Source organism: Bos grunniens, chromosome 9, assembly GCF_055505025.1.
Source record: "Bos grunniens cultivar Pamir isolate PY7600 chromosome 9, Bosgru_T2T1.0, whole genome shotgun sequence".
Lineage (NCBI taxonomy): Eukaryota > Metazoa > Chordata > Mammalia > Artiodactyla > Bovidae > Bos > Bos grunniens.
Genome location: NC_141173.1, coordinates 53,665,313 through 53,692,063, shown reverse-complemented (window position 1 = coordinate 53,692,063; position 26,751 = coordinate 53,665,313). Strand labels below are relative to the sequence as shown.

The 26,751-nt window shown below is 39.7% G+C and overlaps 1 protein-coding gene across 26 annotated transcripts in view; it reads left to right on the top strand.

Annotated features, from left to right (window-relative positions):
• The window catches only part of KLHL32 (kelch like family member 32), a 216,073-nt gene that overhangs the window by 113,163 nt on the left and 76,159 nt on the right, over window positions 1-26,751 (top strand). For all 26 annotated transcript variants that reach the window (XM_086317660.1, XM_086317643.1, XM_086317639.1 and 23 more), the window contains one exon: window positions 12,829-12,927. Coding sequence is in view for 21 of the 26 variants with exons in the window: in XM_086317643.1 (XP_086173769.1) it covers window positions 12,829-12,927 (99 nt within the window). In the remaining 5 variants the exon portion in view is untranslated. The remainder of the gene's footprint in view (window positions 1-12,828; window positions 12,928-26,751) is intronic.

Sequence of the window (26,751 nt, the reverse complement as noted above, 5' to 3'; positions counted from 1 at the left end):
CTGAACTGATGGAGATAATAAAAAGATTAGTGGTTGTCAGGGGTTTGGGGGAGGTACGGATGAGTAAGGCAGAGCACAGAGGATTTTTAGGGCAGTGAAAATACTCTGTACTCACTCTGGATGTTCATCTAAACCCCAAACCAAGAGTGAACCCTAATATGAACTATGGAGCTTGGGTGCTAATACTGTGTTAGTATGGGTTCATTGATTGTAACAAATGTACCATCCTGGTGGGAACTGTTTGTAATGGTGGAGCTTATGCATATGCAGGATTAGGAAGTATGTGGTACTCTGCTTTCTGCTCAATTTGTTGTGGACCTAAGAGTGCTCTAAAAGATTAAGTTTATTAATGAATGAAATAAAATTTTAAAAATGCAAGTAAAATTTTTGTCTTAAACCGTTTTTTTTCTTAGCTCACAGGCCATACAAAAAGTATGTGAAAGAAAAATTTGGTCTGGGACTTACAGTTTGCTAACTAGACTCATATATTTCTGACTACTTGATATCTCTGTTTGGACGACCAATAGCCATCCAGTAAGCCACACATTGAACATATCTCCAAAATGGGACTTTTGCTGTTTCCTTCAAATCTGTTTCTTCCTTTGTTTTCACTCTTGCCAGTTGATGGTACCTCAGTCTATCCTGGAGGCCAGAGCCTGGAGTGTGAGCACTGAACACCGAGGAACCATGTTTGTCTTGTTCACGTTCATACCCAAAGTGCCTGGAAAGGTGCCTCGACAGTGCAGCACTCACAAAAGATTTTTCTGTTTGAATGGGTGAATTTCTCCACCTTCAGTTTCTTCATTTGCCTTAGGGGGTTAATATTTACCTTGCAGGAGTGAGCAGTGGGGAACAGTGTAAGAAAGAGAGATAACATGTATGAAATTACCTCACATGGCACCTGGTCCGTAGTAGACAGTGTAAACATTAGAAATAGAAGTCATTATTTGTGAATAATTATTTTCTGTTCATGGAATTAACAATAATAATAGTAGCACCTATATTTCTTACCCTGTGAAACATGCCAGGGATTATTCTAAAATTTTTACCAGGATTATTCCATTTTATCCTTATATGTAAACTTTACAAAATAGGTAGTAGTCATCCCCCTTTTTCAAAATACAATGATGTTAAAAACAAACATGTCATGGATTGGAAGAATCAATATAGTGAAAATGAATATACTACCCAAAGCAATTTATAGATTCAATGCAATCCCTATCAAGCTACCAACGGTATTTTTCACAGAGCTAGAACAAATAATTTCACAATTTGTATGGAAATACAAAAAACCTCGAATAGCCAAAGCTATCTTGAGAAAGAAGAATGGAACTGGAGGAAACAAGCTACCTGACTTCAGGCTGTACTACAAAGCCACAGTTATCAAGACAGTATGGTACTGGCACAAAGGCAGAAATATAGATCAATGGAACAAAATAGAAAGCCCAGAGATAAATCCACACACATATGGACACCTTATCTTTGACAAAGGAGGCAAGAATATACAATGGATTAAAGGCAATCTCTTTAACAAGTGGTGCTGGGAAAACTGGTCAACCACTTGTAAAAGAATGAAACTAGAACACTTTCTAACACCATACACAAAAATAAACTCAAAATGGATTAAAGATCTCAACGTAAGACCAGAAACTATAAAACTCCTAGAGGAGAACATAGGCAAAACACTCTGTGACATACATCACAGCAGGATCCTCTATGACCCACCTCCCAGAATATTGGAAATAAAAGCAAAAATAAACAAATGGGACCTAATTAAACTTAAAAGCTTCTGCACATCAAAGGAAACTGTTAGCAAGGTGAAAAGGCAGCCTTCAGAATGGGAGAAAATAATAGCAAATGAAGCAACTGACAAACAACTAATCTCAAAAATATACAAGCAACTCCTACAGCTCAACTCCAGAAAAATAAATGACCCAATCAAAAAATGGGCCAAAGAACTAGATAGACATTTCTCCAAAGAAGACATACAGATGGCTAACAAACACATGAAAAGATGCTCAACATCACTCATTATCAGAGAAATGCAAATCAAAACCACTATGAGGTACCATTTCACACCAGTCAGAATGGCTGCGATCCAAAAGTCTACAAGCAATAAATGCTGGAGAGGGTGTGGAGAAAAGGGAACCCTCTTACACTGTTGGTAGGAATGCAAACTAGTACAGCCACTATGGAGAACAGTGTGGAGATTCCTTAAAAAACTAGAAATAGAACTGCCTTATGATCCAGCAATCCCACTGCTGGGCATACACACTGAGGAAACCAGAAGGGAAAGAGACATGTACCCCAATGTTCATCGCAGCACTGTTTATAATAGCCAGGACATGGAAGCAACCTAGATGTCCATCAGCAGATGAATGGATAAGAAAGCAGTGGTACATATACACAATGGAGTATTACTCAGCCACTAAAAAGACTACATTTGAATCAGTTCTAATGAGGTGGATGAAACTGGAGCCTATTATACAGAGTGAAGTAAGCCAGAAAGAAAAACACCAATACAGTATACTAACGCATATATATGGAATTTAGAAAGATGGTAACAATAACCCTGTGTACGAGACAGCAAAAGAGACACTGATGTATAGAACAGTCTTATGGACTCTGTGGGAGAGGGAGAGGGTGGGAAGATTTGGGAGAATGGCATTGAAACATGTATAATATCATGTATGAAACGAGTCGCCAGTCCAGGTTCGATGCACGATACTGGATGCTTGGGGCTGGTGCACTGGGACAACCCAGAGGGATGGTATGGGGAGGGAGGAGGGAGGAGGGTTCGGGATGGGGAACACATGTATACCTGTGGCGGATCCATTTCGATATTTGGCAAAACCAATACAATATTGTAAAGTTTAAAAATAAAAAAAAATAAAAAACAAACAAACATGTCAATAACTTGCCTATGTTGCTACAGTGGCTCCTGAAGCCATACTTTTACTTCCATTTCTTATAAAGCAAATACAAGGACTTCCCCAAATGAACATGGAATTGAAGATTAATGAGGTATTTCTTCATGTGAAAAATCATTCTACAGCTTCCTTCAGTGACATGAAGCATTCCCAGCCAAGTGCTCCTGCAGCATCCTGTGCCCACGCTGTCATAGCCTAAAGCATAATGGTTCCTTTTGGCTCTTTGCTTCTGTCTGTGCTCACGCACCCAGCAATGACATCATAGTATGCTATGCTAAGTCGCTTCAGTCGTGTCTGACTCTGTGCAACCCCACAGGCGGCAGCCCACCAGGCTCCGCCATCTCTGGGATCCTCCAGGCAAGAATACTGGAATGGGTTGCCATCATAGTAGCCAACTATAAATGAACATTGGCACCAGGCCTATTCATTCTCCCAGAGACCTTCCGTCTTTGGACGTCAGTATTTTAAAGGAATGTTTCTTTTTCCTTTGGCCATACTAGCATTATAAGAAACTAGCTCTGTATGGAAAAGCTCAGATTCATTCATAAAACTTAATGGAATGAAACCTCCCATGTTCATCACACTTGAAAGAGCACTGGTTATAAAAGTGAATCTTAATAATTAATTTGGCGTTTCTTATAACCTGTAATGACCTTCATGTTTCATTATATTTAATTGCTGGGACTGCTTCTTTCTCTTGGAGTTAGAAACTCTTAAAAATTTGTTCTGCCTTTTCAAATAATTAGGCCATATTTTTAAAGTAATGTAAGTATATGTAATTCATCTTTACATCTTGTTAAATAATATATTTTGTTAATTTAAACACAATGAAGAAAACTGTTGGAAGTGGCTATCTGACAGAATTATTGATCTTAGAGCTTTGAAATACCAGAACTGTGAAAATGGAAAAGGGGCCAAAAGAAAATGAGACTCGCTCATGCAATCTGAGGGGACCAAGTTTTTTGTGTAAAGAGTTATTTCACAGCTCCATTGAAATGAAGCACCTCCAGCCAAGTGCTCCTATAGCACCCTGTGCCCACTACTATCTTAGCAGCTTAGTAATTCCATCTGATTCCTTTCTTCTCTCTCTACTTGAGCACCTAGCTTGAGTATTTAATCCATCACCCTTTCACGTGTCCTAAAATAGGAAAGGAAGAATAAGGAGCAACAAATGTAGACTTTTAAAGTTTCATTAATGGTAATAAAATTTTTGTAGGGCAGCATGGAGTTTCCTAGTAATATAGTGGTGGTGGTGGTGGTGGTTCAGTCACTAAGTCATGTTCAACGCTTTGTGACTCCATGGACTATATAGTCCATCAGGCTCTGTCCATGGGATTCCCCAGGCAAGAATACTGGAGTGGGTATCCTTTCCCTTCTTCAGGGATTCTTCCTGGACCAGGGATTGAACCTGTGTCTTCTTCGTTGGCAGATGGATTCTTTAGCACTGAGCCACTAGGGAAGTCCCAGTAATGTAGTATTGGTGGCCTTATCTATTCCAAGATTTCTTCTTAGCATCTTAGGGACTATGCTTCTACTATCTGCCTATAACCTTAGAAACTTCGAATGAAGCAAATGAGACTGTGTAAACTAGTGAAGGAAAATAATAGAATCTCCAAGTGATTATTACCATGCTTTTTTTTTTTTTTTACTAGTATGTTTTTATTGTTTTACCTTTGTGGTTTTAAGCATTTTTTCAAGATACTCTGAAAATTAAGTCTCATTTTCTCCTTTTTTGTATTCTAATAGATGCAAAAGTTGATTGTTTTTTCATAAATTGAAAATCAGTATATTTAAGTGTTTGATATTAAGATCTTGTAGGAATTTGTATAAGTGTCCTATGTTTGGAAGAAAACTACCTGACGGAATTTGAAACTTAAGGAATCAGTAATCAAATCACAAATTCATCATATGGAACATCCAGCCCAAAGGTGACCTTCATTTGCACACATTACTACGACTGTTAGTTGAAATGTCTGTTGTGTCCTTTTGTTTAGCTCTTTCAACCAGATAATCCTTGATTCGGATTAGCATGTGACCAGGCTCTCTCATGGAGGCTTTTGACATCTTCTAACATTTTCTCCAGGACCTGTATTTTTTACTCCTATAAATTTCTTTACTAAATAATTCCTGAGGTATTCTTCTAAGGTGTTCAACAGCAATGAACATGAAATAGGATGGACCCTGTCATCATAGTCTCATAGGTAAGACATAAAATAAGACACACATACACACCTAACTCACTCAGGGCAAAAGCAGTCACGTGAAAAAGAAACAGATAATGGTTGACATTTATTGCAGATTTATGTAAGCAGATACTCTGCTAAGAGTCGTGGCCTATTCTTTGATTGTCTGCACAACATCCATTCCCTCTTTCTTCTTTATATAAAATTCCAGTTTAATTTGGGACAGTAGTGCATCTAGCTATAAAAACTCACTTTCCCAGGTTCTTTTACAGTTTTGAGTAGCTACCGGAACTAGACTTGGCAGATGAAATGTAAATGGAAGTCTGTGTGGTAGTATTTTTAGGAAATCTGTTATTTCATAGTAAATAATATCAGCTGGCATACTATTTCTATTCCTTTTCCTCTCATTTCTTTCTGCTTTGAGTTCAAATGCAATGCCTGGAGGTGTGGCAGCCTTTTTGTGACCATGAAACCACAGGCTAAAATTGGAGAAGTAAGAAATTGCAAGGAACCTGGTTTGTTGACACTCCAAGCTGCCTAATTTGCCTAAGTCCCAAATTGTTTAAGCCATTTAGCTAATACAGCCATATACAGTTTTAATGATGTATATGCATTTTCTCAGTCTTTAAAACAATTTTTTGAGATAGGTATTATAATTTCATTGTATAAATGAGGAAACAGAGGCAGAATTGAGTAATTATCTCAATCTCATTCTGCCAGCTGGGATTTGAAGTCAGGTGGTGTGACCTGGGGCTCATAGTTTTAGTTCATTAGACATCTGTGGTAATTCGGAGTCCCAGGAGATTAATCCCAGTTTCAGATTAGGGTGAAGGGAAATCTTGCAAAGCTTTATATAGGAAGTGGACTTCACTGAATCTTGACAAATGGGTAGGATTTTGATATAGAGATTAAATAAGTTAAGAGGGCGGTCAAGGTGGAGAAAAAGGTACTGCCTGTATGTGGAAGACAATGGGCTATTGGCTTTAGCAAAGCAACCATAGGGTTGCAGAGTTGGAAGTTTTATAAATTAGGTTGGGGCCACATCATAAGAATTTCTGAATACAAAGACAAAAAGTTTGAACTTCTTATATTCATAAACTGGGACCTGATTTATGAAGAACTACTGAATTTTGATTGGTGTCACTCATATTAAGTGTTTCAACAGAAATGTTTATGAACATTTCCCCAAATTATAGATACATCTAGAAAGTAGAATTCATACTTTATTATCCTTATTTATTATTTTTCTTTCTTAGAAATAAAGTGGCTGTCCTAAAGATACGCTTCCTAATTTGGAAAATCCTTTTACTTTAATCTAAGGCGCCACCTTGTGGTTTAAAAAAATCCTTAGTGTAATGGTTTTGAAAGAACTAAATTGATGGCAGTTTCCCACAGCTAGATCTTATGGTTCAAATTCTGTCTATAGGAAGTCTGTTGAAGGACTTTATACAAAGCATTTTATGTATCCTTAATATCTGATAACTTAAAAGTTATTTACACTGTTTTATTCAATTTACTTGTTTTTATTTATAAATTCAAATTGTGATAATTTGCCATTTTTGCTATATTATACAGAAAAATGTCCCAAAGAAACAAGTATAAAGAATAATAAATGTGCTCATTTATTCTTATAAATAGTCTTAAGCCGCATCTGATTCTCACTTACATGAGAGCTTTCAAAAATGCTTGTGTTCCTGTGTGCACAGCTGTTTGTTTGGTAAAGACCTTCATTGTTTGACTTCAACATGTTCAGTTCTTTCAGACTACTCTATCCACAAACCCAGAAGTAAGTAATTTAAACAGCTCCTGAAGCAAAAAATGAGGAAGATAGCTTTAAAGAACTGAGATACAACCTTTTTTTGAAGATGCTAACTCACCTATTCATAAAGCAGGATAAAAGATCACACCAAGACTTGCCATGGCTATTAAAGACAGTCCCTACCAGTAGCAACTCCAAGAAGCAAGGTAAAGTGAGAGAAAAAAAGAAAAAGAAAAACAATAAGAAGGCAAAATTAAAAGGATGAAGAGACACTTGGTGATTTGGGAGAAGGAGCTGCAGAAGGAAAGGCAGGAACGCCTTGCGGTCTGTGTGCTCCGTTAGTCCGAGCCCTGTCTTCCCAGAGCCCTGCCAAGTGAGGACATGGCTCATCTTGTAGCCTCTGCAGCCTCTCACCTCTCCCTCATATTCTTCTTTCTTAAGTTTCTGGCCTTGTGTCCTGCCCAAGGATATTGCTGGGACCCGGAGCCCCAGTCTCATTCCAATTTGGAAGCCCTTTGTTAGAGATTGTGCAGCTTCCCAGGTGGCGCTAGTAGCTAAGAACCCGCCTGCCACTGCAAGAGACTAAGAGACAGGGGTTCGATCCCTGGGTTGTGAATATCCTCTGGAGGAGGGCATGGCAGCCCACTCCAGTATTCTTGCCTGGAGAATCCCATGGACAGAGGAGGCTGACAGACTACAGTCCATGGGGTCATGAAGAGTCAGACAGAACTGAGGGAATTAGCAGACACAAAGATTGTGCAGATCCACTGTCGCTTAGATCAGTGGCCAGACGACACCTTTGGTCTCAGTATTCAGGAGTGCCTCCTTCTGGCAGGGCAGTTGGACCCTTCATGCCTGAATTCTGATGTGGTAACTCTCACTGGTATCTTTAGAGACCACGTCTTCAACTGTAGTTGTGGCTTTTACCTCTGTTGCTTTGTCACACTACCCAGTGTCACCTTGACTACAGCCACTGACCGCTTCTTATCCTCAGCTGGTCACAGTGAAGGCGGAGTCTCAGCTTTTGGGGCAGGGGTCAACAGTGGATCTTTCCTCAGCTGACACGGACTAACTTGCCACCAGCTGCAGGACAGCTTTTGAAATGAGATTGTCACCTCCCCAGCTAGGACTGTCCAGCTCCCCTCTTTCAAGTTCAGCCCTCTGTATTCTGTTACCTGGAGGTCAAGTGTGAGTGGGTGGCAGGGAAAGCATGTTCCATACGATGGCCTGTGAACAGGCAGCTCGTGCCCACCTGAAATTGCATCAGAACCGCTTTGAACAGTCTGAAGACACCCCACTTCTGCCTCCACCCGGGCAGGGGACATCACTGAGGGAAGAGGCAATGCCAGCCCAGTTGGGTGGCGTTAGTGTTTTCCTGGGCTACTTGGCTTTATGCATCCTGCATTTCTTAATCTTTTTTGTTATTCAGACATTGGTTTTGTCCTCTATCTCATCTGAGCTAAGCTCCTCCAATTTGATGATTGACTAGATGTGTCAAGCTCCCACTCTACTACTCCAGTGTTCTGAACTGTCAGGGAACACCCTTCCCTCCTGTGGGTGGTCCTGGAGTGATCCTTCTTCCCATCTGACCTGCTTTGAGTGCCAGACTAGATGTGGGTGGGTATGCATTCCTGAAAGGCCTAAGTGTAACCAGCATGTGCTCTGCAACACTTAGGGATCTCCATGTTCATCTATCAACTGACGTGTGGGGGAGCCCTTCCTTCTACAGAAGGCCATTTTCACCCAGTTCTAGACAACTGATAGATTGGCCATACTGTACACCGTGATGAGATCCAACCTTTGTTTTTCTGCCCAAACACAAATTCTCTGGAAAAATATATGAGGACAACCAGTCACCAATAAGCTACAGAACTGAATTGAAAAGACTTTAAGGGCTTCCCTGGTGACTTAGATGGTAAAGAATTTGCCTGCAATGCGGGAGACCTGGGTTTGATCCATAGGTTGGGAAGATACCCTAGAGAAGGAAATAGCAACCCACTCCAGTATCCTTGCCTGGGATATCCCATGGACAGAGAAGCCTGGCAGGCTACAGTCCATGGGGTTGCAAAGAGTTGGACATGACTGAGCGACTAATGTAAATAAATGTAAATGGAGCTTGGAATGCTGGTTTTGTTTCTGTAAGTGAGACCCAGCTTTTCTGATAGGTTATTTTTTTTTTTTTTAAACCACTCCCTTTAAAATCACTTAGGGATTTTCTGTGCTAAAGAATTTTTTTTAGAGAAACTTATGTTGTAATGAGAGAAGAAAAAAAAAAAACTACAGAACAGAAATCAAGAAACAAAGACGAAAAAACAATCCCAGGATGGGTTTCTCTTCTGAGGTTTCTCCAGGTGGCCCGCTGGACGTGTTACACGTGCTGTGGAATATTCATCTTGTCTCTCTGTGATATCTGTCTTTGTGTTTGGCATTACCGAGCCTTAGAGGTTATCGTGAATGCCAGTTGTGTGAAATAAGCGCAACTGACAGGATTTAAAGGCTAAGACTAACCTTTCTAATCCATCTATTCCCCATTCTGCGCCTTAGGCCATGCCTCTTCTGCAAGAATACACTACATCCTTGCTCCTGTGAAGGGAGCTGCAATAATTTCCTGAATGTCAGTCAAAGCCTTCTCCTTGAGGAGTTAGAAAAATTCAGGTTTTTCCCTCTGACTAGACAGGAAAGGAGCTGTAAAGAATTTTCAGAATAAGATGAATGTTGGTATTTTTGCCACACATGCTTAACTTTTTCACTTCTTTGATCATTGAGAAATAAAATGTATAGTCCTTTTCCCTCTTTCCTCTAGTTAGGCTTATTATAATTTAAAAACATATCTAGAGGACTTCCCTGACAGTCCAGTGGTTGGGACTCCACGCTTCCACTGCACAGGGAGGGTGCAGGTTTTATCCCTGGTTGGAGAACTAAGATCCTGCATGCTGCCTGGTGCGGCCAATAGTAAATAATAAATAAATAATTTTTAAAAATTAAAAAAAGCGTATCTAAAGATAAATTCTTCCCTGATAGCTCAATTGGTAAAGAATCTGCCTGCAATGCAGGAGACCCCAATTCAATTCCTGGGTTGGGAAGATCCCCTGGAGAAGGGACAGTCTACCCACTCCAATATTCTGGCCTGGAAAATTCCATGGACTGTATTTATAGTCCATGGGGTAACAAAGAGTTGGACACAATTGAGCAACTTTCACTTTTCACTTTCAGAGATAAATTAATTCAGTAAATTAAGGTTAATTCATCAATGTTAAGTGAAAGCTTTTTGTTTGTTATTGTTCTGAGTGCTAGGGATACGAAATGGCTCAAGTTCTTACTCTCCTGGATCATGTATCCTAGTCAGTGGAGGAACAGAAAATCATCAATGAGACAAATATGTAGTATGTTGAGAGATGTTAAGTGCTATGAAGAAGAATAAAGCAAAGAGATTGGGAATAGGGGTGATGGGGAGTGGGGTACTGTTTTACATAGGATGGTCAGAGAAGGCCTCTTAGGTAAGATGCTGTCTGGGCAGAGGTTTGAAGAGCACGAGGAGTGAGCCTCTCTGATGTCTTGAGGAAGAGCAGTCCAGGCAAGGAAAGCAGCTAGATGTAAACGCTAAGGTGCTCTGTGTATTCAAAAGGAACTTACATGATATAGTGAACACTGGTCTTTTTCCGATGAGATAAAAAGTTGTTGGACAGTTCTGAATGAAAGAGTGACATGATTTCATTTCTGTTTTTAAAGAACCATTTGACTGATATTAAAAGCAGTGCGAGGAGGCAAAGGAGAGAGCAGTTCAACTAGTTAGGAGGCTATTATATAGGAGACAGTAGGTTGGACTAGAGTGATAATGATGAAAGAGGCACTGAGTATGTTTGATTCTGGAACTATTTTGAAGTAGAGCTAACAGGAGTGGCTGATGGATCAGATGTGAGGTATGAAAAAAATAAGAAGAGTAAGGAATGACTCTGGGGTTTTAGTGTAAATAACCAAGTTGCTTTTTGCTGAAATGGCTGGATTGGGATAGGAGCAGGTTTGGTGGTTGGTGGAGAGGATGAAGAGTTCAGTGTGGGGCACTTTCAGGTTGAGCTGCCCATTAGATACCCAAGTGGTGACACAGAATGGGTGGTTGAATGTCAGTCTGAAGTTCAAGGGTGAGGTTGGGGCTGGAGAAACAAATTTGAATGTAATCAGTGTGTGGATAGTTTTAAAGCCATGGGATTATGTGAGGTCATCCACGGAGTTAGTAGAGAGAGGAAAGAAGAGATGGGGGACTGAGCTCTGAGCATTCCCAACGCTTACAGTTTGGGAAGGTGATGGAAAGGCTCTGGTTATTGAAGTAGAAGAAACCGAGAGAGAGTGTGTTGTCCTAGGGGCAAGGGAAGAAATTGTTCAAGAAGAGGAGCAATCAGCTTTGCTAACTGCTGCTGGTTTGAGTAAGATTAAATATTGAGAAGTGGCTCTTGGATGTAGAAGTCACTGATGGCCTTGATGAGAGCATTTTTAGAGGAACCATGGGAACAAAACTCAACAGGTATAGATTTGAAAGAGAGCTGAGTAAAGCAAGCAATGGGGTTTTATATATACAACATCCCCTGAGGAGTTTTGTTATGATGGGAAGCGTGAGGGGTCTTTGGGGTCAAGGGATGGGATTTTTATTTATTAAGAGCTTGAATGGCATATTTGTATGCTGATGAGAGTTATCATCCAGTGGAAGAGAACAGCTGATGATATAGCAACGAGAGGGGAAATATCAGGCAGAGAGAGATGGGATCTAGTGCCCAATTGAAGTGTAGGGGAGAATAAAATGTGCTGGAACAGATATGAGTAGGTGAGTTGGTAGACTTGGTGGTGGGAACCTTTGGAAGATCATGAGGTTAGCATAAGAAGAGAGACAAGGAGTTGCAGGCTTGAGGAGAGAGAAGCATGCGAGAAGAAATAGAGGGAGAGAGCAAGCTGACTCCACCAGTGTTTTTCTGGCTTCACTGGGCACTAGAAGCCCCAGTGGGGTTTGTCGAAACACCAGTTACTGGGCTTTACTTGAAAGTTTCTGATTCAGTTAGATCTGGGGAGGTGCCTAAGAATTGTCATTTTCAGGATTTCCCAGTTAACACTGATGCTGCTGGTTCAGAGACTAGACTTTAGGAACCACTGTGCTTGGGAAATGGGTGAGGAAGACTGGAGCAGCATTGCAGTCTTCCTGTGCCTGGCAGTCTTGGATGTAAAGTTAATTTAGTCAACTTAGTTGTGTGTTTTTCTCCAGTCCTGTTTACCAGCTCAAGCGCTGGCAGCTGTAGGCCCAAAGTTGGACCTAACCAGAAAAGAATGAAGACTGCTCTTGCCAGTATATCTGGGGCATTTTGCTTTCTCTCTGATGCCTTTTTATTCTAAATATACTATTTCTACATCTTTTATTTGAAACAGAAAGGATTAGAGAATCATAGATTGAGAAGGAAAAAAAATGAAAGCTTGTGGTTGAAGTTATTATAGGATTTAGAAGTAAAACGGAGCAATATCTACCTCTGGTCTCATATTTCAAGGAGAAATGTAAGCCCTTTTCCCTAAAATACCTGTTAACTGTACTGTTTCTGCAATTTACTGAAGAAAAACCTTCTGAAGTATACGTTGAAAAACTAAAATTCAATTCTTTTGTATTTACAAGATGACATTCATCACACACTGAATTTTAAGACTATTATATTGGTCTTTGCAAATGTTCATATCCTCCTGCAAAAATAAGTGGTTAAGTGTGGAGCTTTGTGCACAAGAAATGAATATTGGAAATGAGAACTCAGCTGTTAGAATGAGGGCCACAGCTCATTAATCAGAACAGAAAAAGGACTGACTTCCATAATAAGAAACAGTATTAATTCAGATATAGTATGTTAAGGAGCAATTTAAATACAGTACATTTGCAGATTAAGCAAGTTGTAAGTAACTGATTATTTTCTTTTATTTAAAAAAACAACAGATTTTGTTGGAGCCAGGCGTGATCCAGGATGTGTTAGCAGCTGGCAGTCACCTACAGTTACTGGAGCTTCTCAATTTGTGTTCTCACTATCTCATCCAGGTATGTAAGCTTGCATCCTGCTAGTATGCCCTGCACATTCCTCCCCCTGCGGTAACCCACCAGCTGGACTCCAGTGACAGATAAAGTACAAGAGGGGTGGGTGGGAGATGTGGCCTGTGGTGGTAGAATTTCTCCAGGACACGGACTGAGGCTTCTAGGAGGGCAGCTGCAGCTCTCAGCGCCCTACCTCGTGTCCCCAGCCCTCCCCGCCTACCCTAGGCCTCCACTCCCCTTGGGCAGCAGAACAACTCAACAGCCACAGACAGGGTTCACTGCTGGGGCCCTGGGAGATGACACTAGGAAGGGCCTTGACTTGAACCAGTGCTGTCTGATTGTGGAAATGCATGAAAAGTTGGATTGTCATTTCAGATTCGGTAACAATAGCTAACATATCATGACGTCATATATAATTAATTGCTGCATGAACTTCTCAGGCAGTAAATTCCGGAGAAGTGATGAGTGATCTGTGCATTTTTTGCTCTGATTTGCTAGGGTTGCAGGAAAGGCTTTGCGAAGGGGAGGGGGAGAATGGCCCATCTACTGAGCACCTGCTGCTTGCTCACTGATGCTTCACGTTTGGCCCTCACAACAGGGTACACATTTTGATAGGTAAACAATCAAAGATTTGAAATAATCCCAGTTTGCTCATAGCTGGTGAGTGATAGGCCTTTCTGATTCCAAAGACTTTTTTTTTTTTCTTCTTGGATGAAAACCTTTTGTTTCAATAGGAAGACACAGGACATCTTAGGCAGGTAGTATGTCTATGAGTCTCTTATTTTGCAGAGTTAAGTACCAACCTCCTATCTTGAGATCCTCCAATTTATTCTACTAGTATGACTGTTAACTTGCATTTATTACAGGATTATAACAACAGTGAAAGTAAATTTGAAAAATAATAAATCTACATAATTTAATTCTACTATCCTTGTGCATATGACATATTATTAGTAAGTAGAAAAATACTATTTTTTCTGCCTAATTATTTCCTTCCTAATAATTTCTCTAATTTTAAATATAGCCATTCTGTTACTGATTAGGTCATTTCCAAAGCCCTTTCTCGTATATCATATTATTTCATCCCCCCAGCAACCTCAGGAAATAGGAACCAGTGCTCCCTAGGGAGACAGTGTAAGGAATGTCAGCCATGTTCAACTAAGGGGCAGTTCCAATACAGCGGATAGAAGTTTTATCATTATCTCAGCATATTTAATCTAATAGTAAATGTTTAAATGTTTTATCTTCTTTTCCTTCTGATTCCCCTCAATATCATTGGGTGATATGGGATAGCTATTTTAATCCCTTTCTGCAAGTACCAAATGAGAAAAACATTGGCTATAAGACTTCAAATCTGTGTGTTCAGTTTGTGAAATTGAAATTACTTTTATTTGACATTTTTACAACAAATATTACAACTTGTGCTTTCAGCATCATCACCTGATTCACTTTTTCCCTGGTAGATAATAATTAATGATGTGTGTTGACAAAAGTTTGCTTATGGTGCTAGCTATCATGATGCATATTAAAATCGTGTGTATATACAGGTGTGTGTGTGTGTGTATGTGTGTGTGTAAACTATAATTCTCTCTAAATAAGGATTCTGGATGAACATGGGACATTCATGAGTATTTTTCCCTACCCATCAGATGAACCTGTCGAAATATTGGCTAACTTGTGTCACTTTGGAATTTTTAATTCTTGCAGTTCATTGTTTGCTCTGGAAAAAAAATGTAACTTGCATACAGATGTGTTTTCTGGATAGGTCATTTATTATTAGCCTGCTTGAGCAGGGATTAAAAATTTCACTTTCTTTTCACCAATGTTTTCATTTCATTCTCTTATGTAACTTTCCTTTTCCTTTTTATTTCTGATGTTACAAGATGTTCAACTTTTGGAAGGAAATTTGACTATAAGTGGATTAAAACCATTTGTGTGCAGAAGCCTTCATTATGTCAGTCTTTTACAAATATATCCCCTGCCTATCTTTTAGGATTATCAAATTACCAGAATGGGTCAGTCTGCTTTCGTTTTGACAGAGTCAAATAACTATACCTATTTATGATTTTTTTGGTATTATTGCTTACCTAGTTTTTAATTTCCTGTGGAATAATTTTATTGGGTATATAAAACGTTTTCTGTTAAAATGAAAAATCTTTAGTGCTTTAACTGTAGTTAGAAATTAAGACCCAACACCAAAGCTAGTATATTCTCTGTCCTTGTTTGGTGCTTGCCAAGTCGCTTCAGTCATGTCCAACTCTTTGCAACCCTGTGGACTGTAACCCACCAGGGTCCTCTGTCCATGGGATTCTCCAGGCAAGAATACTAGAGTAGTCCTTGTTCGGTACAACAAGGAGTTTGTGAAGCCATTTTCCTAAGATGCCTGGTATTATTTTGTTGTTCTCAGATTACCATTGTTTCAGAGATGTGAAGGGTAGACTTTGGCTTTGGTGCCTCCTCCTGTCCTCTAGGGCTCATTAGAAAGCATATGCTAGGAGAAGTACAAGGTGGACACTTCCCAGAAACTCACTGCCCTACCCAAGCCACCCTGAGCCTCCCCAGCCATCAGCTGTTGTATTGACCTGAAGCTTCTTCGGCACATGCCTAGATGCGGCTGCTGCCCCTGAGCCAAGGAAAGGGACACTTTGAGGTCACTGTGTCCTTTCTCTTGTTTTTTCTCTGGCAGGCTGTTGAGGGCCAGGAGCCCACATCACAAGAGCAGTATCCCTCTGTATTAGGGAGGATAACCATGAATTAGCCTCTCAGGCTGTGAGGTCTTCCTTATCCTGTGGTCTTTGCTTATTCATTTTTGGCCCCAGGCCCTCTCATTGGACCCCTCATTGAGAATACATGTGGTCTCAGTGCATGTTGGTGGAATTAACTGGTAGCGTGGCTGTGAAACAGCTAACTCATTGAGGACAAGGTGTTTGCAAGGAGGAGTGGCTACTGTAATAGCCCATCATCCCAAGATGAGGGATTTATAAACAGCTCCTCAAGTGTGCATCCTTTCTTACTGCTTTGCGATGAAATTCTGTAGGATTCCATCCTGTATAGCCTGTCATGTTATATATTATTAATAAGCATGACCTGTCAGACTTACCTGCTATCTGAGATTCAGTCTCAAATGAAATGTGAATGTTGCTTTCCCTGTTCTGCCTTCTGCTCCTCTTTCTTACCCACTGTACTCTTCTTAAAAATTTCATCAGAAAGGTGAACCAGTTCACTAAAGAGCAATATTTGTTTTAAAGTAGGTCCAGTAAAACATGTAAATTTTCTTATTTTTCAGAGTATGCATGTGTACACGCATGTCAATCACTATGTTAAATCTTATAAAGGAATCTCTGCAGACCATCCTCAGGACATGGGCTGTGAATAAAGGGAATCTGATGTGGCTGCTGATTTACTGAGTCCTTCAGATAAACATTACAAAATTTTTGAGTCCAGTTTTCCTAAACTTTGATTTTTCCTTGTCTTTTTAAAGTTAGCTTCTGAACGTCTCTATCTAAGCATCACACAGGCAATTCAGATCCAACATGAGAAAACCTATCCTTCTCTCTCTTGGTGGTACCATTGATCTGTTGTCTAGAAATTTGGACAGAGTCTTAGAACCCCCTTCCTCATCACTGTATCCAATCAGTTATCAAGTTGTGTTGATTCTACCTCCCAAATATCTCTCAGACCAGGTCCGTTTCTCCAGTGCTAATTTTCTTAACTTTCTTTAGACTCTCACCATCACTGGCTATATGTTATGAGCTCATAATTTCCTCCTAGGGGGTCTGCTTGTTTCTCACCTCTGTCTATGCCAAACCATAGTCCCCAGAGCCATCATTATCTTTCACAGGAAAGAGAACCAACATTTATTGAGAGCCTATCTGTATTGAGTCTTTTGCACAGAGATTCCCATTTCTCCTCTGCTGAGCAACCCCTTAAGGCAGGTGAGTGTTCTTTTCTCTTTACAGATGGAGAAACTTAAAGTCAGAGCTAGGATGCTGATCTGGTTTGGAAACCTCTACTAGCTTCCCTAATGACCCTTTGGCCGCATCATTTCACCTACAGAAACCCTTAGCCTGGTCTCCAAGGCCAGGCCTGATCCTCCTGAGCCTCATATCTTGTCCTCACGCCTTTCCTAGTCTGCTCTGTCCTGGACACTAAGGCCTTCCTCTCATGTTGGAACTTGACACTGGGAGGAAGGGCTAGGTGGTGGAGATCGTCAGTGGACAGGCAGCACCTTCAGTCATCACCTTCAGATTGTACCTAGGGTCAAGAGTAGGGAACACACACACACGACCCTCCCCAAAACTCCCCTAGCATAAGATCAGGGGTACTGGCCACTGGATTTTGTGCTGTATCCTCTGAAAGTGATGTATTAGGAGATACACATGCTTTGCTGAAAATGACTTTTTTTGCAGTTAGCTTTGTAGATTTTGTACTCAAAAAAAGGTTTGTAGATTTTGTACTCCCTCCCCTAAATAACACACGGTATATCCTATTATTTGTTTAGTAAGTGATCTTTTGGTTTGCCAAGTATCAGCCCTTGTTATGAAATGCAGTTTAAATATACTGACGAGAAAGAACTCTCACTAGACTTTCTGAATAAGACCACCAAAGTGGTGAATTAACTCCTTTTGATAGGAATATGCTTTTAGTATCTGCTCCTAGGCAGCAGGTGGCAGTGTGAATCCACCAGAATTCAGTAGTTAATTTAAAGCAAAAATCAGAAAAAATGAAAAGAAAAATTATTTATTTTGCTACATTAGTCTTCTGACCTAATCAGTAAAAAAGTCATTATTCACACCACACTGGGCAATATGCATTGTAATTTTTAACAAATAATAGGAAACTGTTAATGTGTTCACAGGAAATACAGTTTTGTCTTGGGCTGCTGTGGTCATTTATCACCACACTTTGTGAAATCACTCATTTGTTCTAATTTGAATGTAAATGACTCTAAGGTTTTACAAATAAGGTGACAGACTCACATAAATGTAATTGCAGGGTTCATCTCCCTCTTTTTATATATCACTCATTAGGTTATGAATTAAATACATCGTATTAAACCAGGGGCATGTCCAATGATGATATTGTAATGGCAAATTACTCTATGCTATTAGAGGTGTATTTTTTATTCATGGACATTAATTTGTCATTAAGCGGCATTAGTTTAGCACTTTTATGGGGAAGACGTGACCTGAAAGAGGAGACGTGCTGCTGCGATGTGAGAGGCAAAGGGTAGGAGTGCTCTAGGTGGAGTATTTTATCACTATAAGGAAAGCTGGACGGGGGGTGTCTTTTTTTAAAACTTGTTTTGGTTTCTGTTTTTACAAGTATAAAAGAGCATTTCCCCAGATTGAAGGGATTGTTCTGTTTATGGTGTGCATTTTTGGATCACCTTATAAAGCGAAGCCAAAATTCTTACTATATTAATCATTCAGAAGCCAAGAATGTAAAGGGAGCAGGAGGGAGGAAGTGACTTCCTGCCCTAAATCTCCCTCCTCTGTGACTGATGCTTATTAGTCATCCCTTGTCTTCATTTTGTTTTACACTAAATGGGCTGCCGTGAGAATTAGTCATTTTCTCTCTTCAGTGAAGGTACAAAGGTTTAAAGAATGTTATTCTCCCATGAGGGTATTAGGAAGAATTCTGGGTATTCTGGTTTTTTTTTTTTTTCCCATAAATGTGATTTTTAGTGTTCTTGTACTTAGAAATTATTTTTTCCCTTTCAAATTTGAGAAGCGCTGGATCCTTGAAATAACTTCACAGAAGCAGAAAGTATCTGAGTGCTGGTTTTGCATCACTTTCCTCATGGGCTAACGTGGTTGAAAGTGTTACCCACCCCTATTATACTGTGGGGCTCTTGAAAGCAGGAGTCATACCTGACGCCTCTTTATTTCTTACCCCTCCCTCCTATCACATCACAGGGGCTCAGTGTGTGTATTGGTCAGCTCAGGCTACCAAAACAAAATACCACAGACCAGGTGATATAAACAGACGTTTATTTCTCACAGTTCTGGAGGCAGGAAGTCTAAGATCAGGTGCTAACATGGTTAGGCTCTGATGAGGGCTCTCTTCCTGTCTTGCACGTGGCCACCTTCTGGCTGTGTTCTCACATGACAGAGAGAGACCTCAAGCTCTCTGGTATCTCTTCTTAGGAGAACACTGATCCCGTCATGAGGGCCCCACCCTCATGACCTCCTCTAAACCCAGCTGCCTCCCACAGGCACACCTCCAAATACCATCACACTGGGGCTTAGAACTTAAACATACAAATTTTGGAAGGATGCAGTTCAGTCCATAGCAGTGTGTACTGTAAACTTCTCCTGCTTAAATATTGAAATTTTGTATTATGGGAAGAAAATATGTTAATAAATAATTCTTTTGTTACCATTGAATACAGTTTTTTTAAGTTGAAAATACTTTCTATGGGGATTGCGTTTAGCACTAAAGATCTTGCATATTTTACAGTATTTTAATAGATTATGATTTTTTAACTAAGTAATATGGCAATGACTTATAGGAGGTTATCTCTTCCAAACAATGTATTATTATAATTTTAATTATTAAATTAGCACTGTCTCCTAGCTACATAATATATAGTCGGTGCTCTAAATGGAATAATTTATCCTCAAGGTTGAGAAGTTGTAACTTACATTCATTTTTCTCCACCACTGAGCTATTGTTTCCCACATTAGATAAGACAGATGATTGTACCAACATATATATTTAATATGCTCCTAATCAAATATACTGTGTGCTATTTCATAGTTCACTAGAGCTGATGCTTTTGTATTTGGAGAAAGTTAAAGTACGAACTTTGGAAAATACATTACAAACAGTTTAATCTTTCAGATTCTTTTTAAGTCCGTGCAAATGATCAGAAAAGGTAGGAATGTATCAGCCTTACTTAATCATTGCCAACTACTAATTATTTGTTCTAATCATGACTATTTGCTATCTGGCATGGGTAATCTAGATTGTCATATTTGCCGAATGTCATTAATATTTGGCTCTAAAATATATCATAAGTTTTTAGTAGCCATTTAAGGATCCCAGTCAATTTTTTCACATGCTATTATGTTGGCTCTTTTTCCCTAAGCCCACTCCAGAGGATGTCAGTGACAGCCCAGAGACATGCGGGCTGGCCAAGGAAGTCATTTTGTCATTTTAGTTTATTATATGGATAATCTAGAGTTCACTGTGTCTTCTTTGTTTGTGAGTTTAAGGAGAAGAATGTCTTGAAGGATTTTTCTAATATTAGTAATTTCTGTTTTTAGCTAACTATTTGTTGTCCAGTGGGCAATTTTAAAATCACTTTCAACATATTTTTCTCAAAAATAAAATGTTTCCAATGTTTGACTGATGCCAGAGTTCAGAATCAATAAAGCAAACAAAATCAATCACACTTAATTCCATTATCAATACTCAAAATTAGAGGTGTTAAAAGAAAATCTATGTTTCATTTAAGATATTCATTCTCCTGCCCACCCTCCACCTGCAAATATTTCTGCCCATAGTTAAATGTCTGCTCTGTTCTCTGAGGCTAAACTGCCTTTCAGCAACTTGATCTGTCAGGAACCTCCTGGGTTTCCCATAGTTTCAGTATCTTCTCCGCTGGTACCTTTTTTTCATTTTTAAAATAGGATCAATAAGATGGGAGAAACTTTTCTTCTTCTTTCATCACCACAACCCTCTCCTATTAACTACCAAACTGGGAACAGTGTCTATGAGTCCTTACCACTTATTCATTCTTCAGTCCTATTGAACTCAGTCCTTGGCCTTCATTACTGCTCAAAGGCTGTTCCAACAAAGGTCACCAAAGCCTCCAAATTGTCAAAGGCAGTGGGCTTTATGGTCTTTAATGTGACCACTCTATAGCCTTTCAATACTGGCAGCTCCTTTCTTTCCTGCACCTCTCTTTTCTCAAGACTCTCTCCTAGTTCTCCTCCTCCTCCTTTTCAGTTCTTTTACAGACTCTTCTTCCATCATCTTCATGAATATCCCCCTGGGTACTGTGGTGCCACATGGGTGCTCATCTCTTCTACTCACCTTTGCTTTCTTTCATCCACATGTGGAGGGTCTCTGTCCCCTCTCCTGCACTCCAACCTCAGTGTTCATCCCTGTCTCCTGGTTACAGACTATGTTTCTAACCCTGTCCTTTTTCTTTCTCATCTCCTTAATGTGCTGTATTCTTACTGTACTAAATAGCATGCTTTGTCATCTCTAAGCCAACTGCTTAGTCAGCATTTCCTCTTGGATATTCCACAGACATGTGACCTTTCTGAGAGTTAACCCAAGCCAGAAATTCAGGAGTCATCCTAAAATACTCCATCTTTGTGCTACACATAGGCTGTCACCAAAACCTTTCAATCTTACCTCTTCAACTTTTTCTTATACTCTAACTCCTCTTATAAGAGGAGTTGTAGGTTCATGACAAAATTAAGAGGAAGATAGATTTCCCCTGTACCCCATCATATGAATAGCCTTCTTCATTATCAACATCCTCTACCAGAGTAGACACATATGTTACAGTTGATGGACTTGCTGTCACTGTCACATCACCATCACCCAGAGTCTGCAGTTTATATTAGGGGTCACTCTTGGTGTTTTACATCCTGTAGGTTTGGCCAAAATGTGTATCTACCATTATAATATCATAAGAGTAGTCTCACTACCCTAAAAGTCCTCTGTGCTCTGCCTATTCATCCCTCCTTCCCTATCTTAACCCCTGGAATCACTGATGTTTTTACTGTCTCCATAGTTTCATTTTTTTTCCAGAATGTTGTATAGTTAGGTTCATACAGTATGTAACCTTTTCAGATTGGCTTCTTTTGCTTAGTAATACACATTTAAATTTCCCCTCTGTCTCTTCATAGCTGGATAGCTCATTTCTTTTTAGCTCTACATAATATTCCCTTGTCTGGATACCACAGTTTATTTATCCATTCGTCTACGAAAGGACATCTTGGTCACTTCAAGTTTAGGCAATTATAATGAGCTGTTATAAACATCTGTGTGCAGGACTTTGCATTAACTCCCTTAATTTTTAAAAATCTCTTATCATTCTATTTCTATTACCACTGTCTTGGTTCAAATCCTCAATACTTATTTTCTGGGCTAGAGAAACTTACTGATAACCAATGAACCTACCTGTCTTCACTCTTGCCTCACTCCAAAACAAGGTTTATTCATCTTAAAGTGGTTCAGATGTTCCATTTTTTTAAAAAAAATTCATGGCGTACAGCATGTGAGAATTTAGTTCCCCAACGAGGGATCAAACCCATGCCCCCTGTATTGATTGGGAGTGTGGTGTCTCAACCACTGGACCACCAGGGAAGTCCCAACACAGGTTCTATTTTTACTATGAAACATCCTCTCTCTTTAGCCTTTTAAAAAACAATTTACTACCCACATGCTATAACACAGTCATTGCAAACTTCATGCATATCCCCATACTCAAACCTCTTTACATGACGCCTCCTTCTCCATGGATTATTCTCTCACAGTGTCACCCTATGCGTTCGTCTTTAACCTGCAAGGACTTTGCTCACATGTTATCTCCTCTTCCAGAGCTGATCAGTCAATCTCAGAGTTAGATTTCCCTCCTTTTCGTTAATTATGGGGCACTCTTCTGGGGTGCTGATCATACCATATTACCTGTGTTGATTTACTTTTCCGTCTCCCTGTGATATAAATTCATGTCTCAGAGTTATGTGACCTTGGGCAAAGATCACATAAAAAGAGGTTACACAACCTCTTTGCCCACATGCCTCATCCATAAAATTCAGACATGATATCATATATACAATGTACATCTTAGGGGTGTTGGAGTGTTCATGATATGGTGCATGCAAAGTATATTATAGCATAGTACCCTACACACAGTCAGTGAGTGAGTGAAGTCGCTCAGTCGTGTCCGACTCTTTGTGACCCCGTGGACTGTAGCCTACCAGGCTTCTCCGTCTATGGGATTCTCCAGGCAGGAATACTGGAGTGGGTTACCATTTCCTTCTCCGGGGGATCTTCCCAACCCAGGGATAGAACCCGGGTCTCCCGCATTCCAGGCAGATGCTTTAACCTCTGAGCCACCAGGGCCAGAGCCAGTACAGTGGCATGCTTCACTTGTGAATTTCTCTATTAATTCCACAGTTACCTTGCTACCCACTTCCATCACTCCTCTCTTCCTTCATTCCTGAAAATGTCACAAACTTTACTACCTACTTCCAATCAACAGCATATTGGACAGGCCTGTTCCTGGAAATTTTCGAAATAATAACCATTCTGGAAAATATATTTTTCCTATGGCCCATTTCTCTTGGCTTTGTAGAAGTGCATGTATTATTTTAGAAAAAAAGTCACAAATAATTATATGAACCGTCTCTTTCTCCCTTCCTCTGATAAGTGAAAACATAACACTGAACTGATACTTTAACAAATAGTAAAAATTGATGCTTTTAAAAGCAGCATAATAGTTGGTGCTGCTGCTTTGTAAATAGGAAGTTTTTGTTTTATTGTTTTTCCCCTGCCCTTCCTGTAAGTAAAACATCTTGCTCCTTCCTCATTTACAGGATTCAAGGAGAAATTAGAAAACTCTTTATTTCTAGCTCTAGTACATCATAGTTGCTTAGAAGCACATGTTTGTTTGAGTTCCTTCTCCATGTGCCAAGTGAGTTCCCTGTGAGAGAAATTTTTTGTAATACAGCCGCATGGTGTCCTGAGTTCCCTGATTAGGGGATATATAAGCAGTGCATTTGTTTAACAGAAGAAAAGTGTAAGTTATTCCTTACCGGAAGACTGCTATCCATCTGTCTGTCTCCCTCCAGGTGTCTTTCCTTCCCTGATGTCTCTCCCACCTCCACTTCCCACTCTCCCTCCACAAATATCCTTTAGAGCAGGCTCCCAACCTTTTCTTGCTGCATTTCAGGAGACATGTGCTAGGGCCCTAAGAAATGATTGCTTATCTGTGTCAATAATTTAGCTCCAGGTACAGGTAAGTTCAGTGGTAAAGAATCTGCTTGCCAGTGCAGGAGACACAGAGACGCAGGTTCAATCCCCAGGTTGGGAGGATCCCTTGGAGGAGGAAATGACAACCTGCTCCTGTATTCTCTGCCATGGACAGAGGAGCCTGGTGGGCTACAGTCCATGGGGTCGCAAAGAGTTGGACATGACTGAGCGACTGAGCTCACACGCGCACGCACGTTCCATGGCCTCAGTCCCATACATTCGGTATATTACTTGCCCACTTCAGAGTCTGGGATGAGGGACTGGGGTTTTGCAGCTTGTTCTGCTGCTTGAATATGTTTTTGCAGGTTAGAGCTATTCCTTTCTTCACTCAAATGTGTACTTTGTATCAGTGGTTCTTAAACTTGACCATGTATGGAATCACCTGAATAGCTGGTTAAAACAGACGGCTGGGCCTGCTCATACAGTTTGATTCAGGAGATCTAAGGAGCCTGGATATCTGCATGCTAACAAGTTCCCAGGTGATGCTAATGTTACTGCTCTGGGGACCACAGTTTGAAAGCCACTGTTCCAGACGTTCTTGCCACCTCACTACACATCAGTTCCCAGCCTGTTAAGTAACTGACTTCAGATTTTGAAAGTGCCATAACACCTAGACAAATTTGAACTGGTCCCAGTTATAAATATACAAAAAATTTACATTATGTAATAAAATTTGTAAATATGATGTAAAATATTGATATTATATATCCTGCATAGCATCTAAAATATAAAAAACCAAAACACTGCAGAGTTAAAACAAAAAAGAAACCTTACCTATCTTCATTCTTATGTATAATAATGATTGACAAAGTCCATGTAAATAAACTGAGAGATTGTTGAAATTCTGCAGCATTGAGCTAATTTTCAGCAACTGACTTTGAGTAGCACAGCTTATGATGTATGGAAATGCATCATAATTACTTCCAGGCTCTACTATTCTTTAAAAATATTTTAGGGGGGAAGAAGGCGGGAGCCGAGGGCTGGAGTCTCGGTTGACATAGTAACTCCAGCGCGGTCTCCCGGGCTTTAAAAAAAAAAAAAAAATATTTTAAACTGATTGGGCCTCTCATCATTCAAAAAAGCTTTGTGATTCTTGAAATTTTCATTTTAAAGCCCCAGTTGCTCAGATAGACTGTTTTTCAACTAAAAAAAGAAAAGTATACATTAATTTCCTCTATAGAGTCCATAGTTCAGTGGTAATCGCCTGAAGTGCTGAGGCAGCTCTAGTAAACTTTTTGATGGCATTTTGCAGCACATAGTGACCAGGGCCAGAGTTATTAGTTGTTGATGATGGCTGTGTCTCTGTACTTCCTTCATACTGGATTTCCAGCTTACTACAGACTTTTCCAAGGAACAATATAAAATTATTCATGAGCCTCAGATATTTATGCATACAATTGATTATGAAAATGTACTAGTAACCTAATTGTAGAGTTCCTCTGTTATACAGCACAAATATATTTATACAGGCCTTCAAAGACTTCAAGAATTAGAGCATGCTGGGGTTTTTTCTTATATTTTGAATTGCTGCTAATATCTTGTTTTAGTCTAAGCACATTGTATTTATGCATATTTATATCAATACACAAATATATAGTTGCATTCAGTTGTCCATATATTTTTATGTTTGTATACAAATATATCTATGTATATTTATACAAATAAAAATATCTGGTTTTACATTATTTTATCATATCACAAATAAACTGGCCTGCATTGTCAATGATTTGCTCATATTTTTTTTCCATAGCTATTAGATTTTATCCAATCAGCTCTAATATATTATGGAGAAAGCTCACAGGTTCCTTTACATGCTTGATATGTCTGATGACTTTTTTCTACATGATTCATCTCCAGGCATTGGATTTTATTTGTTTCAGCATGTTCCAAAGGTCCACCCCTTCACCACACATCCACGACAAAGCCCTTTATGTTGCTTTCTCTAATCCTGGAGTGCAATCCTTTTCTGCAGCACCAGGTCATGTAGTCACATAATACCTTGATTTATAACTCGGTTGTAATCCAAATAGGAAACAGGTGGAATCACAACTGGGTATGGTGCCTTGGATATTAATGGCTTGGCTCAGCAGTGGAATTTCTAAAGCTGTACACACTCTTTTTTGCCTTAATTATGCATTCATTAAAAGCTTTTATACCCAACAGAATAAAGTAAATATTTTTTGATCTCCATAGTGTGCTCCCAGACTGTAGATTTGCACAGCAGGGTCTTGATAATCTGAATAAATTGTATTTCCCCAAGGAGTTTATCTTTCAAATAAGGTCATAAAGAAATGCAGCTCCTCCATCCTTAGATTTCTCTGTGTGCCTTTTTGGCTGTATGTAATACAGAGCATGGGAACCAGAGTACATTCTAGTAATACCTAGCTGGTGATGGTCTGGTATAATGTCTCAATCTACTCTCCCTTTTTATCTCTGATAAAGTGTTTTGTAAGTACAAAAGTCACGGTGGTTTAGAACAACTATGGTTTTTGCTGTCATTTGTAGAAAAATAAAGTCTATATTAGACATTCAGCATTTTCCTCTCTATACCCTGTCTGTGAGTAAAATTTGTGGAATATGCAAAGCTATAGCTTAAGAAGATTAATAGTATTTTAAAAAGGAATAACAATAATGGTGACTTAGTCACTAAGTCATGTCCAACTCTTGCTACCCCATGGACTGTAGCCTGCCAGGCTCCTCTCTTCATGGGATTCTCCAGGCAAGAATACTGGAGTGGGTTGCCATTTCCTCCTCCAGGGGATCTTCCTGACCCAGTAATTGAACCCAGGTCTCCTGCGTTGCAGGCAGATTCTTTGCCTGCAACAATAACAA